Consider the following 18044-nt stretch of genomic DNA (forward strand, 5'->3'; position numbering starts at 1 on the left):
GGAATCCATCCCATAATAATGTCAGCTAGAGTCAAACTTTTCAATTGTCGGATGTAATTTTGAGTCTATTTTTATAGGACCTCCTCCCTTCCCCCATCTCCTACCTGTCATCTTATGGGTGTTACATTGTGTCATCGTTGGATTGCCCCTCCCCCCACTAAGAATTAACCCGTGTTAGACCAGCCCATATTATAAATCCCACAATAGTTCATGATTATTACTTGCCTGGGCCACAGCCAATCCATAGGACCTCCATAAGATGATCATCTCCTCTACTGACCATCTTATGGTGGATGATACATTGTATCCTCATTCTGCACACTTCAGTCCCTAGGATGGTCTTCAGAATGAAGTGTTACAATTTGGTTCTAAAGACCTCTAATATTGTTACATTGTATCCTTATGGTCAGCTTGTACGGCTTTTTGCTCATATTTTCGAGATATCTCCATAACTGATAGACTTGTTTTGAAACAAAGTTACGGAAATTAGTTTGTTAGGCTGCAAATAATAATATTTACTATATTGCATTGCTACAAATCCATTATTAACCTGGGTTTGCCGTACTATAACCAGAACCAACCGATCCTGCCCAGAAGAAGACCCTTTTATTTAACATTTCGAATTTGAAGGTCTTTTTCTAGCCCCCCAAATTATACTTCATTGTATTGTAATTGTTCTACAGAATCCATTGTCTCCCATATACAGATACAACTAACTTTTTATATATTAATATAGTTATGACCATACTGAAGACATTCCAATAATCTGATTTGGGTTTGGGGGCCAAGCCACGAAAAACGGTCGCCTTTTGTCAACTGAAGATTGAGGTCTCGGAGATTGCTTTCCTTTGGGAAATGCTGGAAAATCCTGTGGGATTGTTGGCTCTGCTTCCATTATCAACTTAGGAACTCTAATTTTGTTGAGGCATGAAAGACATTTAGTTGAGCTGATCCTAAGATCTGGGTTGAAGGTCAAGCCACTGGGTCGGTCACCTTGGTCTACAAGTTGTGGAAGGTCTTCAAGGTTTTTCGTTGGCTCTGCTTCCATTATCAACTTAGGAACTCCTAATTTTGTTGAGAAATGAAATACATTTTACTGAACTCGTCCTAAGATCTGGGTTCAAGGTGAAGTCACTAGAACGATCACCTTGGTCTACAAGTTGAGGAAGGTCTTCCGTGTTTTTTCAAGAGCCTTTAGGATCGTTGGCTCTGCTTCCTTTACTCCCTTTGGAATTCTCATTTTTTTGAGAAATGAAAGACACTTCACTGAGCTGGTCCTAAGATCTGGGTTCAAGGTCAAGCCACTAGAATGGTCACCTTGGTCTACAAGTTGTGGGAGGTCTTATTTTCCAAGATTATTTAGGATCGTTGGCATTCTTCCTTTATTCCCTTCGGAACACTCATTTTGTTGAGAAATTTAAAGACATTTAATTTCAATATTTAGGTTCAGACTCAGGCCACTGAGACGGTCAACTAAGGCTAACTGTGGAAGGTCTTTGAGGTTGCCTTATATTTTTTGGGTTCCTTCCTTTGCTCACTTCAGAACTCTCCTATTGTTGAGAATTTTAAATCTATTTTTAACAAGTTGGTCCTAATATCTGAGATTGGGCCAAGCCACTGGGACGGTCACCTTGGTCTACAAGGTGTGGAAGGCCTTTGAGAATTCCTTAGACCCATTAGGATCATTGGCTCTACTTTCTTTATTAAATTCAGAACTCCTGTTGGGCAAGTCCATTTGGAATTACAGAAGGCACCACTTGACCTTGTAAAAGTTGGAGAAAGAAAATGATGAGGAATGTTCCTTGACTTTTTGGTGGATCCAGGTTCTGAAGTTTAGAAAAGCCTCTTTGACTGTGGTGGTCACTCCTCATTACATACCTAGTTCTATCCCACTGTTCCACATTTCCTTCTCTTTTGGGTATGGATTTCAGAGGGAAGAAATATGAACGAGGGAGTAACTGGTCAGACCCAGAGGTGGTGGAACTTCTACAGCTATGGGGAAATGAGTCAGTGCAGATGGAACTGGAGAGCTGTCTTCGAAATCAGCATGTCTTCAACCGGATTGCTGATGCCTTGAGGGATAAAGGGATTCACAGGACTGGGGACCAGTGCCGAGAGAAGATCAAGAAGATGAAGCTGGAGTATCGAAGGCTGAAGGACAATAGCAAGACCCTGCGAGGTGGAAGAGCTTGGAAGTTTTATGAAGTAATGGACAGGGTGTTAACTCACCGTCCAACCCTCTCTTATGGGTCTCTAGGCCCTGGGGGCATCTTGAACCAGCATGTGCTCCAGAACTCCCTCCCTGATGGATTCCATGGTCCGTTCACTCAGTATGCTCATTCTCAGACACACTCAGAAATGATGGAAATCAAATGTGAGGATGTGCAGTCTGATGAACAGTGTCTGAGTCCAGAACCCCCTTCTATGACGTATATACATGATTCTGGGGGAGAGCAAGAAGACGATGAACAAGGCATGCTGGATAGAGGAGGCCAAGACTCGCCCATATCGAGAGTGGAGGTCACTGCTGAGGTCAGCGTATCCCCCTCAGGTAGGAGACTGCATGTTTCAACACAATTTAGTGGCCGTAGAACGTTTCCTTAAAGTGGACCTTTGTGCTTGCATGCTAAGTAATGTATAAGTGTAGCACTTCAAAGGCCATAATATCCACTGACTGTTGATTTAACTGTGTTTCTGCCCAGAAGGACAGCACCATTTTTGTTCTGCTATCCTACTAATGAGACTGAGATGCTGACTCAAAACTGTGAATCTCCATGCCTGTTCTAGGCATGTTGCCTCACATAGGTCATTTCTCCTTTCTACCTTTCACCTTTGTGACCTGCAGTAGACTGATGACAATATATCTCCCAGACTGCACCCCTTTAGTCTAGTCACTTCCCAGGTGCTCAAGGACTGTTCTTCATTGACTATATATATAGTTTCTGCAGTTACTGTATATCAGGGTTCACTAAATGGCAGACCGCGGTCTGAACCCGGACCGAGCGACAGTACTGTCCGGACCGCCACTGTGCCACTAATCAACCTGGGTGTTCTCTCTCACTGTGAGGATGATAGGGGCGACCACCCGGGCCGCCCATATCATCCTGACAGATGGCGGGGGGGGGGTGCAGGAGGTGCTGCATATCGGCACAGAGGACGGGAATCTTTTCATAGGAACAAGCCGGTAATCACCCGCTAGTTAATTTAGTACGTTTGGCAACTCCCGCCCACCATCCCAATATGCAGCACCTCCTACCCCCGCCCGCTGTGAGGATGACAGCGGCAACTGGGCAGGCGAACCAAGGGAGAACACGCAGCAGCTGTGTGCCTCTACCTTGGTAGGACTGTGCAGGGGAGTTTGCATGATGACCTGTTAAGGGGGACACTGATGTTCAAAGGGGGCACTGTGATGTAAAGGGGTACTGTGATGTAAAGGGGGGCACTGTGATGTAAGGGGGCATGCTGATGTAAAGAGGGACCACTGTGATGTTTAAAGGGGGCACGTGATGTAAAGGGGGACACTGATGTTTAAAGGGGGAAACTATGTTTAAGGGGCATGCTGATGTAAAGGGGGGCACTGTAATGTAAAGGGGCATGCTGATGTAAAGAGGGAACACTGTGATGTGTAAAAGCAGATACTGTGATGTTTAAAGGGGGCATGGTGATGTAAAGGGGGACACTGCTATGTTTAAGGGGCATGCTGATGTAAAGGGGGGCACTGTAATGTAAAGGGGCATGCTGATGTAAAGGGGGGCATTGTAATGTAAAGAAGCATGCTGATGTTAAGAGGGAACACTGTGATGTTTAAAGGGGCACGTGATGTAAAGGGGGATACTGCGATGTTTAAAGGGGGCATGGTGATGTAAAGGGGGCACTGCTATGTTTAAGTGGAATGCTGATGTAAAGGGGGGCACTGTAATGTAAAGGGGCATGCTGATGTAAAGGAGCATGCTGATGTAAAGAGGGAACACTATGATGTTTAAAGGGGGCATGGTGATGTAAAGGGGGACACTGCTATGTTTAAGGGGGCACTGTGATGCATCAAGGGGTGCACTGTGATGCATCAAGGGGGGCACTTTGATGCATCAAGGGGTGCACTGTGATGTGTAAAAGGGGCACTGTAATGTAAAGGGGCATTGTGATGTAAAGAGGAACAGAGGACACTGTTGGACTGTTTAAAAGGGTGATGTGATGTAAAGGGGGAGCTGAGATGTGAAGAGGGCCTGAAGACACTGATGTACAGGGGAACTGTGATATAAAAGGGGTCTTCGGTGTGTTATAGTGCAAACATGAGATTCTGACCTCAGCCAGAAGAAAATACTAACTGAACCCCTGTAAACTGAATTACCAACTGAATCCCTGTGAATTTTAAATCAAGATCCTCGCTGTATATCGAGTCATATTAGGAACTTTTTCATGTGTAGTTATGAATTTCTGAGAGTTCTTCTTTAACTCATTGGGGTCAAATTTATTGCAAAATTCAGGAACCGCAGAGTTCAGTTTAGGAGCCAACAGCGAGTTCGAGCTTTCACTGACAACTACCGTAAATGAAAAGTTAGATGGCAACTGCCATTTTTTTTTAGTCTCATTTGATATCTAGCTCTTGGGATTTATCCAATCCCTAGCTGAAGCTTAATCTGCTTTATTTTGACCCCCCTGGTTCCTTCTCCCACACCCACCGTTAAAATGCAAATGACATTTTTTAATTCAACTTTTCTGTTTTTATTACATACCTTATTTTGGACACAGCAATGTCCTCACTGGGTCTCTGTGCTTCTCTATGCAATGCAGGCAGATCATGGCTGGTGGGAGGGAATGGCAGGTACATGGTTTCCTAAAAAAACATCAGCACCCTCAAGGGCCCTAAGAGTTAGGACCCCTCTCAAGGGCCCTCAGCCCTGATACAAGTAGTGGGCTGGCTCTTGCAGATATTGTATTGCCTCGATGGGTGGTTGTCAGTCTGAGGGAGTGGGGGTTCTAGGCAGGCTACATGTGCATGTAGACCACCCCATGAGACTCTGTGATTGAAAGAACTGAAATCCAATGGATGAACGGTGGCAGACCAGGGACAGTCAGGCTGGGGAGGAAGCGGCTAGGGCAGGGGTCTCCAAAAGTTCTAAAGAAAGGGCCAGTTTACTGTCCTCTGGATATTAGGGGGGGGGCAGACTGTGACCAGTGGGAGTAAACAATGCCTGATCTTTGATATTAGGGAGAGAAATAGTTGGTGTCAATGGCAGGAATTGTGTCCCATTGGTGGTGTCAGTGGCAGGAATTGTGTCCCATTGGTTGTGTCAATGGCAGGAATTGTGCCCCATTGGTTGTGTCAGTGGCAGGAATTGTGCCCCATTGGTTGTGTCAGTGGCAGGAATTGTGCCCCATTGGTTGTGTCAGTGGCAGGAATTGTGCCCCATTGGTTGTGTCAGTGGCAGGAATTGTGCCCCATTGGTGGTGTCAGTGGCAGGAATTGCATGCCATTAGCGGTGTCAATGGCAGGAATTGTGCCCTATCGGTTGTGTCAATGGCAGGAATTGTGCCCCATTGGTGGTGTCAGAAATTGTGTCCCATTGGTGGTGTCAGTGGCAGGAATTGTGCCCCTATGGTGGTGTCAATGGCAGGAATTGTGCCCCATTGGTGGTGTCAATGGAAGGAATTGTGTCCCATTGGTGGTGTCAATGGCAGGAATTGTGCCCCATTGGCGGTGTCAGAAATTGTGTCCCATTGGTGGTGTCAATGGCAGGAATTGTGCCCCATTGGTGGTGTCAATGGCAGGAATTGTGCCCCATTGGTGGTGTCAATGGCAGGAATTTTGTCCCATTGGTGGTGTCAATGGCAGGAATTGTGCCCCATTGGCAGTGTCAGAAATTGTGTCCCATTGGTGGTGTCAATGGCAGGAATTGTGCCCCATTGGTGGTGTCAATGGAAGGAATTGTGTCCCATTGGTGGTGTCAATGGCAGGAATTGTGCCCCATTGGCGGTGTCAGAAATTGTGCCCCATTGGTGGTGTCAATGGCAGGAATTGTGCCCCATTGGTGGTGTCAATGGCAGGAATTTTGTCCCATTGGTGGTGTCAATGGCAGGAATTGTGCCCCATTGGCAGTGTCAGAAATTGTGTCCCATTGGTGGTGTCAATGGCAGGAATTGTGCCCCATTGGTGGTGTCAATGGAAGGAATTGTGTCCCATTGGTGGTGTCAATGGCAAGAATTGTGTCCCATTGGTGGTGTCAGTGGCAGGAATTGTGTCCCATTGGTGGTGTCAATGGCAGGAATCGTGCCCCATTGGTGGTGTCAGCAAAAACTGATGGGAAGGCCGGAGGTCAGTTTGTACCCGAGGGGTGCAAGTATTCATCAATTTGGGTAGAGAGGCCTTTTTAAATGGTACATGGCAAACAATTTTTGTAGATAAATGCAGAACAACTCCCCTAAACCTAGTAAGACTTACCTGATAAACAAATAGGGACACCGGTGAGAAAATGTGAGACCAGAAAACTTTGAGGTCTATTCTAAAAAAAAATCTGTGCAACCATATCAAGCATTAAAAAATCCCCGTAATTTGCCTAATATGTTTATTTCCTATTAACGTCAGCTCCATCTAGTGGTCACATTGGTGGTATTTTACTGAACTACCTCCATAGGAAAGAACTTTGCATGTACTGGTGGCCACCCTCCATATGTGTAGACTTGACCAAAAAAAACAATTAATTCTCCTGTATAAAAAGGGGTTCTTGTCCACAAGAATGGTCAGTAGTGAAAAGCTAAGGGTCGGAGTGTCACATGATAGCAGGACGTTGGACCCATCGGTTGCGGCCAGGAAATTCCCTGCCCTGCAGCCACACGTAACTAAGGAATGGGATGCTGGTGACCTCAATGACCCAACATGGTCATATTTGGACAATGCCATTGTTATCCTGTGACGGTTTCTTGTAGGTCCAAACCGAATTGGGTTTGGACCAAACCTTAACTCACCGCCATTGGCCAGACTTTGAATTCTCTCAGGCTTTGGTTATGGGCAGCAGTATAATTGAACAGAACTATGGATGAGATGCTTTTTGTTCCCTAGAAAGCCTGCAACCAGACTGATGAAGTCAAGGAACTAGACAGCCATAGAATATGTTTCATTTGATAGATTTGGTCTTGTAACAGATAACCTCACTAGTGTTTACGCATAACTTAGACAACATCTAGAATCATTCTTTTTATTGATCTCCTCCAGGTTTTAGTGAATCCAATATGGCGGGCTCCTCGGGTCAGAGCACTCATCCGCAGTTCTGGAGGAAGAGGAAACCCCTGGAGCCGCTGGAGGACCTCGTCGCCCAGATGCTAATGGCTCAGCGAGCCTCAGAAGAACGCTTTCTCCAACTGGAGGAACGGAGGATGGTGCAGGAGCAGGAGGCCGAGGAACGGAGGCTTCGTCTGGAGGAGCGGAGGCTGCAGCTGGACCGCCAGCACGAGTTGCGCATGTTCACTGTGTTCGCCCAGATGCTGGGCATGATACGTCAAGGCGGAGAAGAGTCCATACCAATGCCGCCATCAAATTCTGCCTTTCCACCAGAAGGCGACCTTCTGAAGAGAGCCTCTACAAGCAAAGTCCAAGAGCCGGAAATAGGAGATATGTACAATTGTAAGCAGTACTGCAGCCCCTACCTGTCCAGTCGTGGCAACATCCTGTCTGGTTTCCGGGGCTCCTCTGAGGAGGGGTACAGAGCATATCATGAAGACAAGTATGATGAGGACAAGAACCCCAATGTGAGCTATTTTTATTATAATACCTCTTTTATTGTGTTGTAAGAATGCCTCCAAAATGTTTCTCAGGCTGTTGCCAATATCTAATGTTTCTAAATAGTCTTCATTTGAGAGATGGGGTTCAACATGTCCAGACCGGCAAATAAAGGGTCCTTACTATAGGACAGGGGTCTGAAAATTGCGGCCCGAGGGCCAGATGTGGGCCTTTGCTTGCCTTTATCCGGCCCTTGGGGCACTATTCCACCCACTGACACCAATGATGGGGCACTATGCCTCCCACTGACACCAATGATGGGGCACTATTCCTCCCACTGACACCAATGATGGGGCACTATTCCTCCCACTGACACCAATGATGGGGCACTATTCCTCCCACTGACACCAATGATGGGGCACTATTCCTCCCACTGACCCCCAATGGTGGGGCACTATTCCTCCCACTGACCCCCAACGGTGGGGCACTATTCCTCCCACTGACCCCCAACGGTGGGGCACTATTCCTCCCACTGACCCCCAACGGTGGGGCACTATTCCTCCCACTGACCCCCAACGGTGGGGCACTATTCCTCCCACTGACCCCCAACGGTGGGGCACTATTCCTCCCACTGACCCCCAACGGTGGGGCACTATTCCTCCCACTGACCCCCAACGGTGGGGCACTATTCCTCCCACTGACCCCCAACGGTGGGGCACTATTCCTCCCACTGACCCCCAACGGTGGGGCACTATTCCTCCCACTGACCCCCAACGGTGGGGCACTATTCCTCCCACTGACCCCCAACGGTGGGGCACTATTCCTCCCACTGACCCCCAACGGTGGGGCACTATTCCTCCCACTGACCCCCAACGGTGGGGCACTATTCCTCCCACTGACCCCCAACGGTGGGGCACTATTCCTCCCACTGACCCCCAACGGTGGGGCACTATTCCTCCCACTGACCCCCAACGGTGGGGCACTATTCCTCCCACTGATCCCCAACGGTGGGGCACTATTCCTCCCACTGACCCCCAACGGTGGGGCACTATTCCTCCCACTGACCCCCAACGGTGGGGCACTATTCCTCCCACTGACCCCCAACGGTGGGGCACTATTCCTCCCACTGACCCCCAACGGTGGGGCACTATTCCTCCCACTGATCCCCAACGGTGGGGCACTATTCCTCCCACTGACCCCCAACGGTGGGGCACTATTCCTCCCACTGACCCCCAACGGTGGGGCACTATTCCTCCCACTGACCCCCAACGGTGGGGCACTATTCCTCCCACTGACCCCCAACGGTGGGGCACTATTCCTCCCACTAACCCCCAATGGTGGGGCACTATTCCCCCCACATGCATTCATTGAAGCACATGCGTTCTGATGGATAGGTGGAGGGCAGGTGCACTGAAGGGAGCCCACCCCTTCTTAAAGGTACAGAGGCACATTGAACACCCAGCAAATCGCACAATGGCTGCAGGTGTCAGTGCGTTGCCTGACCAATATAATAATAATATTAATACAATATAAAGGTCTCCACTACCCCGACCTATAACTGGCCATTGCAGCAAGTAGCATTGGAAGGGAACATATGATATAAACAAGGCCAAGGATAAATCCAAGGAAAGATCCAAGCTTACTCACCGACCAGCCCGCTTACAACCCGCTGACGGCCGGTAAGTAGGCTTGGATCTTTCCTTGGATTTATCCTTGGCCTTGTTTATATCATTTTTATATTATTAAATCATCATTATCCCCACTGACCACAATCCGGCCCCCCCCTAAAGTCTGAAGAACAGTAAACTGGCCCTTTGTTTGCAAAGTTTGGAGACCCCTGCTATAGGGGCTTAACTAAATTCTAGTAGCCTCGGTGGCACTGCCAACGGCCTACCTGCCTGGGGCACTGTGACTATCTTTTAAAGCGGAGTTCCACCCAAAAATAGAACTTCGGCTTTAAGGGAAGGTGACCTTCTGAAATGCCACATTTGGCATGTCATTTTTTTTTTTGGGGGGGGGGAGCGGATCCCCTCTTTTTGGAGGGTCCCAGCTCCCACTTCCTCCCGGGGCTCCGCGGCACCGGAAGGGAGATCACCTCCCTCTCAGCAAATCATCTGGGACATGTCAGATGATTGCCCGGCCAGTCATGGCACGTTGCGCGGCTCGCGCATGCGCATTGCCTGTTTGTTCACCTGGTGATCTGGCCAGTAAAGCACCTCTTTCATCCGGAGTGGGGGCACTCTTATAGGGGAACACAGGAGGCGCAGCAGACAGCAGCATTTTCAGTCTGTGGGGGGGGGGGGGGGTGTTAAATGTATTAGCAGATTTAACCACATAGCAACCGGCGCACACCGATGTACGTCGGCAGAATGGCACAGACAGGCAAACGGGCGTACCTGTACGTCCCTATGAATTTGCCACCGTGCCGTCGCGAGCACCGTGAGTCGGATTGCGGGTCCCGCGAACTCGATGTCTGCGGGGATACCCGCGATCGTCTCAACGGAGAGGAAGAACGGGGAGATGCTGATGTAAACAAGCATCTCCCTGTTCTGCCTAGTTACACTGTCACTGATCTCTGCTCCCTGTGATCGGGAGCGGTGATCAGTGTCGTGTCACACATAGCCCCTCCCCCCACAGTTAGAATCACTCCCTAGGACACACTTAACCCCTCCCCGCCCCCTAGTGGTTAACCCCTTCACTGCCAGTGTCATTTTTACAGTAATCAGTGCAATTTAATCGCATTGATCGCTGTATTAATGTGTCAAAATTGTCCGATGTGTCTGCCATAATGCCGCAGTCACAATAAAAGTCGCAGATCGCCGATTAGTAAAAATAAAAATTATTACTAAAAATGCCATAAAACTATCCCGTATTTTGTAGACTATAACTTTTGCGCAAACCAATCAATAAACGCTTATTGCGATTTTTTTTATTTTTTATTTTTTTATTTTTTTTAACCAAAAATATGTAGAAGAATACATATCGGCCTAAACTGAGGAAAAAAAATGTTTTTTTGTATATTTTTTGAGGATATTTATTATAGCAAAAAGTAAAAATATTGCTTTTTTTTCAAAACTGTCGCTCTTTTTTTGTTTATAGTGCAAAAAATAAAAACCGCAGAGGTGATCAAATACCACCAAAAGAAAGCTCTGTTTGTGGGAAAAAAATGAAGTCAATTTTGTTTGGGAGCCACGTCGCGCGACCGCGCAATTGTCAGTTAAAGCGACGCAGTGCCGAATCGCAAAAAGTGCTCTGGTCTTTTGCCAGCCAAATGGTCCGGGGCTGAAGTGGTTAAATACACCATCAAATTGAAGCCAAACTCCAGCTAACACTTTATAATCAGTTACAGCAAACAGATTTTTCCTTTTGGGATAAAGGTTTTACGTCAATAAATTAAAGCTGATCATTTCAATCATTCCTACTAGTGTTAAATAGTTTGTCTTGCCCGCATAGGCATGCGCAGTGCCAGGACGAGGACATCCAGCGCAAAGATGCCAAGCTGCACCCCCCCCCCCCTTCTCTGTTCATGATCTGCAAGCTTAGGGGATCCTACGCCCAGCAGTCACTCGCTTGTCCAAATCCGTGCCGCTGTCACTCCTCCTGTCAGCGTTATAACAGAAGGAGGGCACCCTCTTCCCTACAGTAAACCACTGCGCCCAGGGCAGCTGCCCCTCTTGCCCACCCCTTGTCCCAGCTTTGCGCGTGTGCGCACAGTGTGTGCCGGATGTGCCTGTGCACATTCGCATTATCGCTCTGTGTGCCAGTGAGAATATCGGAAAGATCTCCCTCTTACCGGCTCTGCCATAAGCGAGGAGCTTACACACTTCTCTTTCACTGTGCCAGCCAGGGCCATATATATGTAGACATGATTGGATGAGGTGGCGATCATGACGTCATTGTCCTGCCCACGGTGGATTTGATTTAAATCATAATTGTTAAAGAGCAACTGTCATTTCTGTCCCGCAGAGGCTCCTCCTCTGACCCGCTGTTGACTGTCCGACAGTCCCATTTACTTTAATGGGGCGGCTGGTGATGTGGCAGTGACACAACAAGGTGAGGGACGTAGCGGCAGCAGGTGAGTGGATGCCCGCTAACAGGCGCTGCCATGATGATGGATCTGAAATGACGGGTGCTCTTTAAATGTAAAGGCTTATTCTTGCTGGTAGTTAGAATCTTTAATATTTGCAAACAAAATGAAGGTTTTCTAATTAGAATAATAAGCTGTCAGGTTAGTAAAACAGCAATATCAGATTTAACGGATTCAATCATACAGTTTGTAGTGTACATAGATTTGCAAAACAATGGAATAAAGGAATATTCCTGAACTTTGTTTTATCTCATGTTTACTGTGAAATTATGTGAATGCATCAATGCAGTGCATGTTATCTCAGCTTGGATTCATTGAATGAGTTTACCAAAAATGTAAATATTGCAGAATATACAGCCTCGTGCTACATAACTAAGCTCCATTTCATGCAGAATAAACCAAAATTTATTATTGTATCTTAAATAGAAAACTATCTTTAGATAGATTTTTACTCCAAAAGCATTTTATTAAATAAATTTGAAAAAAAAAAATCAGATTTAACCGCTTCACATCGCAGCTATTGTCAAATGATGTCCGCAGGAGGGATCTCCCATCCTGGGTGGGCATGAAGCCCTGGGCTTCCCGGCCATCTAGGGGGCGCGGGCGCACGCGCCCGCCACGTCACTCGGGAGCCGGCGGCCGCAATTGCTGGTAACAGAGCCGGGACGTGGATCTGTGTTGTAAACACACAGATCCACGTCCTGTCAGGAGAGAGGAGACCGATCGTGTGTTCCCAGTACAGAGGAGCACCGATCGGTCTCCTCCACTTGTCAGTCCCCTCCCCCTACAGTTAGAATCACTCCCTAGGAAACACATTTAGCCCCTTGATTACCTCCTAGTGTTAACCCCTTCCCTGCCAGTGACGTTTATACAGTAATCAGTGCATTTTTATAGCACTGATCGCTGTATAGATGACAATGGTCCCAAAATAGTTTTAAAAGTGTCCGATGTGTCCATGGCAATGTCACAGTCACGATAAAAACCGCAGATCGCCGCCATTACTAGTAAAAATAAAATAATAATAATAAAAGTGGCATAAATCTATCCCCTATAACTTTTGTGCAAACCAGTCAATATACGCTTATTGCGATTTTTTTTTTTTTTTACCAAAGATATGTAGAAGAATACATATCAGCCTAAACTGAGGAAATTATTATTATTTTTTTTAAATTGGGATATTTATTATAGCAAAAAGTAAAAAATATTGTGTTTTTTTTCAAACTTGTCGCTCTTTTGTTTATAGCGCAAAAAATAAAAACCATAGAGGTGATCAAATACCACCAAAAGAAAACTCTATTTGTGAGGAAAAAAATGATAAAAATTTTATTTGGGTACAGTGCTGCGTGACAGCGCAATTGTCATTTAAAATGTGACAGCGCAGAAAAGTGAAAACTGGCCTGGGCAGGAAGGGGGTGAAAATGCCCGGTATTGAAGTGGTTAAATAAAAAAATAATTTTTTTTTTTTTTTTTTTTGATGTTTTAAAAAAAAAATCATTAATTTATATCCACCCTGGTCCCACCTTTCCACCTCGCCAATCAGAGAATGTTTCCCCTTCATTGAGAAAATGCAGAGCATTGTCCGAATGGCGCCGGTGCCGAGCGGCTAACCTCTTGTGTCATTCAACCGCTTGGCATCGGACCCGGAAGCTGGACCAGTGTCACTAATGTAGAAATTGCCATACCTGGAATTGGTCTTTGAGTCGCCCTCCAGTTTGTGCCTCCAACTTGCTCATTGCATATTTATTCCAGCAGTTTGTTCAGCTCTGATTTAATGCTATAATGTTGTCTAGTTCTGTACTCCGTGTAATTAATAATATCTGTGACTCTGCACAGGGCATCATCAACTTTGGCACCAGTGAGAACAAGCTCTGCTTTGACCTGATGTCTAAACGGGTGAGTTTTCATGTTCTTCCAGCGCTGACTATACTGAAATCATTGAATGTACTCCTTGGTGGTCAAAAGTTTAACCACTTGCTGGCCGCCCTATAGCAATTTTACCGCTACAGGGCGTCAGCTCTGCACAGGATGGCGTGTAAATATACACGCCATCCTGCACTTCCGCCTGCAGGGGGCATGCATGTGCACCGCAGGCAGTCTGCTTCTGCTGCAGAAGATGATCTGCAGGTGCCAGGCACTCGATGTCCGCTGGCACCCACCGATCACTGGCGATGACTGTGCGCGGGATGGAGATGACTGTCACCCTGTACAAGGAGAGAGAGCAGCAGGGAGTGGTCTTTACCTTCTGCACAGAGGCAAAGTTTTATACGGAGGGGATGGGGGGAGGGGATGGGGGGGGGTCTGTTCAGTGATAGTCTACAAGATCCTGTGTCTTTTTGTATTCATACAGTTGACCCAAAGTGACATGAATGTGGTTGAGCCTCCCCTGCTGCAGTACCCAGACTGGAAGGGCCATGGATTGTGAGTATATCACTATGTATTTATATATAGATGTATTCGTAGAAAGGGCTTTGACTCTAAAGTGTGGGGGAATAGACGGATAACATTCCAACATCTGTTTCTGCAATGCATCTCCTAGGAAAACCAGTCCTGTGTGAGGCATCGGAGGTGGGGAGACTGTAGACCCTTTTGGTGGCAGGATACTGGTTTCCTTTGCCCCCCTTCACATTAATGCTCCCACAGCAGTGTCCTCTGCCCCCCCCCCTTCACATTACCCCCCCCCCCACACAGTGGTGTTCTCCCTCACATCTCACCCCCGACAGCAGTGTCCTCTGCCCCCCCCCCTTCACATTACCCCCCCCCCACACAGTGGTGTTCTCCCTCACATCTCACCCCCGACAGCAGTGTCCTCTGCCCCCCCCCCTTCACCTTACCACCCCCACAGTGGTGTTCTCCTGTCCACTGCACCCAGGGGCGGCCCGTCCATTAAGAGCGCAAGGGGGCGCCTCCCTTTCCCATCGTCGCTGCCACCCCCTTTTCATGCGCCCGGCCCCTTTCAGGACGCCGGGCACATGAATTACAGCGGCGGGGGGTGTTTTTTTTTTTTTTTTGAAGCACTTGATTAGAGCCAGAGGCTCTAATAGGCTTTAAAATAGGGTGGGCCTGTGGTGCAGAGCATTGCGCTCGGAGCCCACCCAGGTGTGTTAGAAAAGCAAATGAATGTTCACTTTTCTAACACTGAATCTCCTCTCCGCCAATCAGGAAGCGCGGGTCTGATGCCTGTTTTCTGGTTGGCTGAAAGGACAGGCGATCCTATTGGACGCCTAGGAGGAGGAGGGAGATGCACGGTGGAAGCCGCCGTGATCCACAGAAGGAGGAAGGAAAAAAAGCTGCCGCTCGCCGGACACGCTGCCCGCCCGCTTTCTAGATGGGGTAAGTGCGGGGCTTTGATGTCCCGACCGTACTCCTGCGGGGTTGCTGTTTGCCGCCTCCCCCAAAGAAAAAAACACTAGCCGATACTGACTGTACCCCTCTCCCCTTCACACCACTGCCATCCCAGCAATCTCCTCTGCAGCTTTACTCTTCTACTTATACAGAGGAGAGCGGGAGGCCGTACTGTTCTGAGCTGCATGCAGGAGTCACTTTTCCCCCAAGCTTTGGCAGCTGTCATTCCATGCATCAAGATAAAAAAGCCTTCTGTATACTGCAGCTCCCCTAATACCTACCCGAGGTCCCTCTAGATCCAGCGATGTTGCACAAGACACTTGGCTGGCCGGGACTCCCCTCATTGGCTGAGACAGCAGCGTGGTGCCATTGGCTCCCGCTGTTGTCAATAAAAGTCAGTCAGCCAATGAGGCGAAGATGGGGGCGGGGCCGTGCCGTGGCTGCGTGTCTGAATGGACACAGGGAACTGTGGCATGTCCCCATAGCAGGCTGCTTGCTGTGGGAGCACTCAACAGGAGGCAGGGGCCAGGATAACAGAAGAGGGACCCGAGAAAAGGAAGATCAGGGCCGCTCTGTGCAAAATCAACTGCATAGAGCAGGTAAGCATAACATGTTTGTTGTTTTTAACTAAAAAAGATATCTCACACTATATCTCACATAAGCTCCAGAATATGCAAAAAATCGGCAGTCCTCTCACTCGTTCATGTTGTTGTTGCTACACCGTTACCACACTCCGAAGAGCGCCGTGACATCTTCAAACCCCTTCCCTATGTGTTACGCCACTGGGTCATGTGACTTCCTCAGGGGGAGACCTGCATGACACCAGCGATCTGCTGATCGCTGGTGCAATGCTTTATAGGTTTCAAAACCAAAAAATAATAAATGCACATTTTTTTTACCTGCAAAATATGTGCTTTCATTATTATTTGTTATTATTTGTTAAAAGGGGAACTTATCCTTTAAGGGTTCATCTGTGTTGAAAACATTGAGAAAGGCTGCCTTATGGTGTTGGCTGTCCAATACTATCAGCACTGGCTTACTTTAAGAAAGCCAGTGTAATGAAAATAGCAGTCTCCAGCCTTGTCCATTATTCAGTAGGGGGCCCAACTTTTGAGTCTTGGTGTTATAATGTTAAAAGTGATGACTACCATGTGATTTCCAAATGTGGAACTTCAGCAGCAGCTCTACTCCAGAATCTTATATAACACTAAGCTACACGGTCAGCTACTGCTAATTTTTTTTTTTTCTGCAAATTCTATTCTATTCTTAGTTGTTGACCTGAAGAATATATGGAAATCTGGCATTGCAATAAGAAGCTGCCTTATGTGGAGGCCTATGCCAAAAGGTGGGGTTCACTTTACTGATGAGGGTTTTTTGGGGACAAATGAGTCCTGGAACGAGCAGGTCTGGCTTCGGAAACCTATTAGTGGCTTAGAAGTTACTATCAGACCGGCCTATATAGAGAGTGAACCCCATAGGTTGGCTCCTGAACCTCCCACAAGTGAAATCACTTGTAGAGACTTGAACCTCTTTATTTTGCCATTATCCTGTATTTTTTTCTTTCTTTCAGTTTAAGAGAAGAAGTGGCTCGTTTTTTTACTTATTACTGTAAATCCCCCATTCCTTTAAATTCAGAAAACGTAAGTAATAACTGTGGGGGGTTTGCTGTTAGTGAGATAGTCTGTTGGGTCTTTCATTAGAAGTTTGTTAGGCTGGCCATAAGAGATCATTAGTATACCCTCTGCCTGTCCTCCATCCACTCCACTCCGGGATGCCAACATCTGCTTTCTGAATTTGTTAATACGGAGTTGTGGTGTATGGAGTGATGATGGGCAGTTATATCATAACACTGATACAATGTAACAGGTCTGCCAAAGTTCTAGGTAATTCCATGATCCATGACTAATCTCTGTTCTATATATATATATATATATATATATATATATAATTTATAGTTCCAGGTTGTTAGATTTTGAATGAAACATTGTAATGGGTCTCTCTGTACATATATTATATATCCCTCCGGTTTATGTTCCAGGTGGATATATAATATATTTCCAAGCAGGGCTGGCCCAAGACATTGTGATTATGCTGCCTGGGTCCAAGAATTAAATGCGCCCCCCCCCAAAAAAAACAAAAAAATTACTCCCATCAAAAGGCCCCCACATCTATTATTTTATATCACGGTAATTAAAACTAAAATTAAATTTTAAACACTGCTCTCAGAACGCAGGGATCAGAAGTGCGTTGTGCTCAGAATGCAGGGATCAGGAGTGCGTTGTGCTCAAAACGCAGGGATCAGGAGTGCGTTGTGCTCAGAACGCAGGGATCAGGAGTGCGTTGCGCTCGGAATGCAGGGATCAGGAGTGCGTTGCGCTCAGAACGCAGGGTTCAGGAGTGCGTTGTGCTTGGAACGCAGGGTTCAGGAGTGCGTTGCGCTTGGAACGCAGGGTTCAGGAGTGCGTTGCTGTCAGCACGCAGGGATCAGGAGTGCGTTGCTCTCAGCACGCAGGGATCAGGAGTGCATTGCGCTCAGAACGCAGGGATCAGGAGTGCGTTGCTCTCAGCACGCAGGGATCAGGAGTGCGTTGCGCTCAGAACGCAGGGATCAGGAGTGCGTTGCGCTTAGAACGCAGGGATCAGGAGTGTGTTGCGCTCAGAACGCAGGGATCAGGAGTGTGTTGCGCTCAGAACGCAGGGATCAGGAGTGCGTTGCGCTCAGAACGCAGGGATCAGGAGTGCGTTGCGCTCAGAACGCAGGGATCAGGAGTGCGTTGCGCTCAGGACGCAGGGATCAGGAGTGCGTTGCGCTCAGGACGCAGGGATCAGGAGTGCGTTGCGCTCAGGACGCAGGGATCAGGAGTGCGTTGCACTCAGAACGCAGGGATCAGGAGTGCGTTG

The 18044-nt window shown here is 47.4% G+C and overlaps 1 protein-coding gene across 7 annotated transcripts in view; it reads left to right on the top strand.

Annotated features, from left to right (window-relative positions):
- The window catches only part of ACCS (1-aminocyclopropane-1-carboxylate synthase homolog (inactive)), a 71044-nt gene that overhangs the window by 20717 nt on the left and 32283 nt on the right, over positions 1 to 18044 (top strand). For 3 of the 7 annotated variants that reach the window (XM_073604136.1, XM_073604137.1, XM_073604138.1), the window contains exons 2-5: positions 7211 to 7743; positions 13635 to 13694; positions 14149 to 14219; positions 16714 to 16783. In XM_073604136.1, the coding sequence (XP_073460237.1) occupies positions 7211 to 7743; positions 13635 to 13694; positions 14149 to 14219; positions 16714 to 16783 (734 nt within the window). Of the gene's footprint in view, position 1; positions 2552 to 3267; positions 3339 to 7210; positions 7744 to 13634; positions 13695 to 14148; positions 14220 to 16713; positions 16784 to 18044 lie in introns of those variants that run through there. The other 4 variants (XM_073604135.1, XM_073604134.1, XM_073604133.1 and 1 more) reach the window with 3 other exon arrangements.

Source organism: Aquarana catesbeiana, linkage group LG11 (genome assembly GCF_042186555.1).
Source record: "Aquarana catesbeiana isolate 2022-GZ linkage group LG11, ASM4218655v1, whole genome shotgun sequence".
NCBI classification, from domain to species: Eukaryota; Metazoa; Chordata; class Amphibia; order Anura; family Ranidae; genus Aquarana; species Aquarana catesbeiana.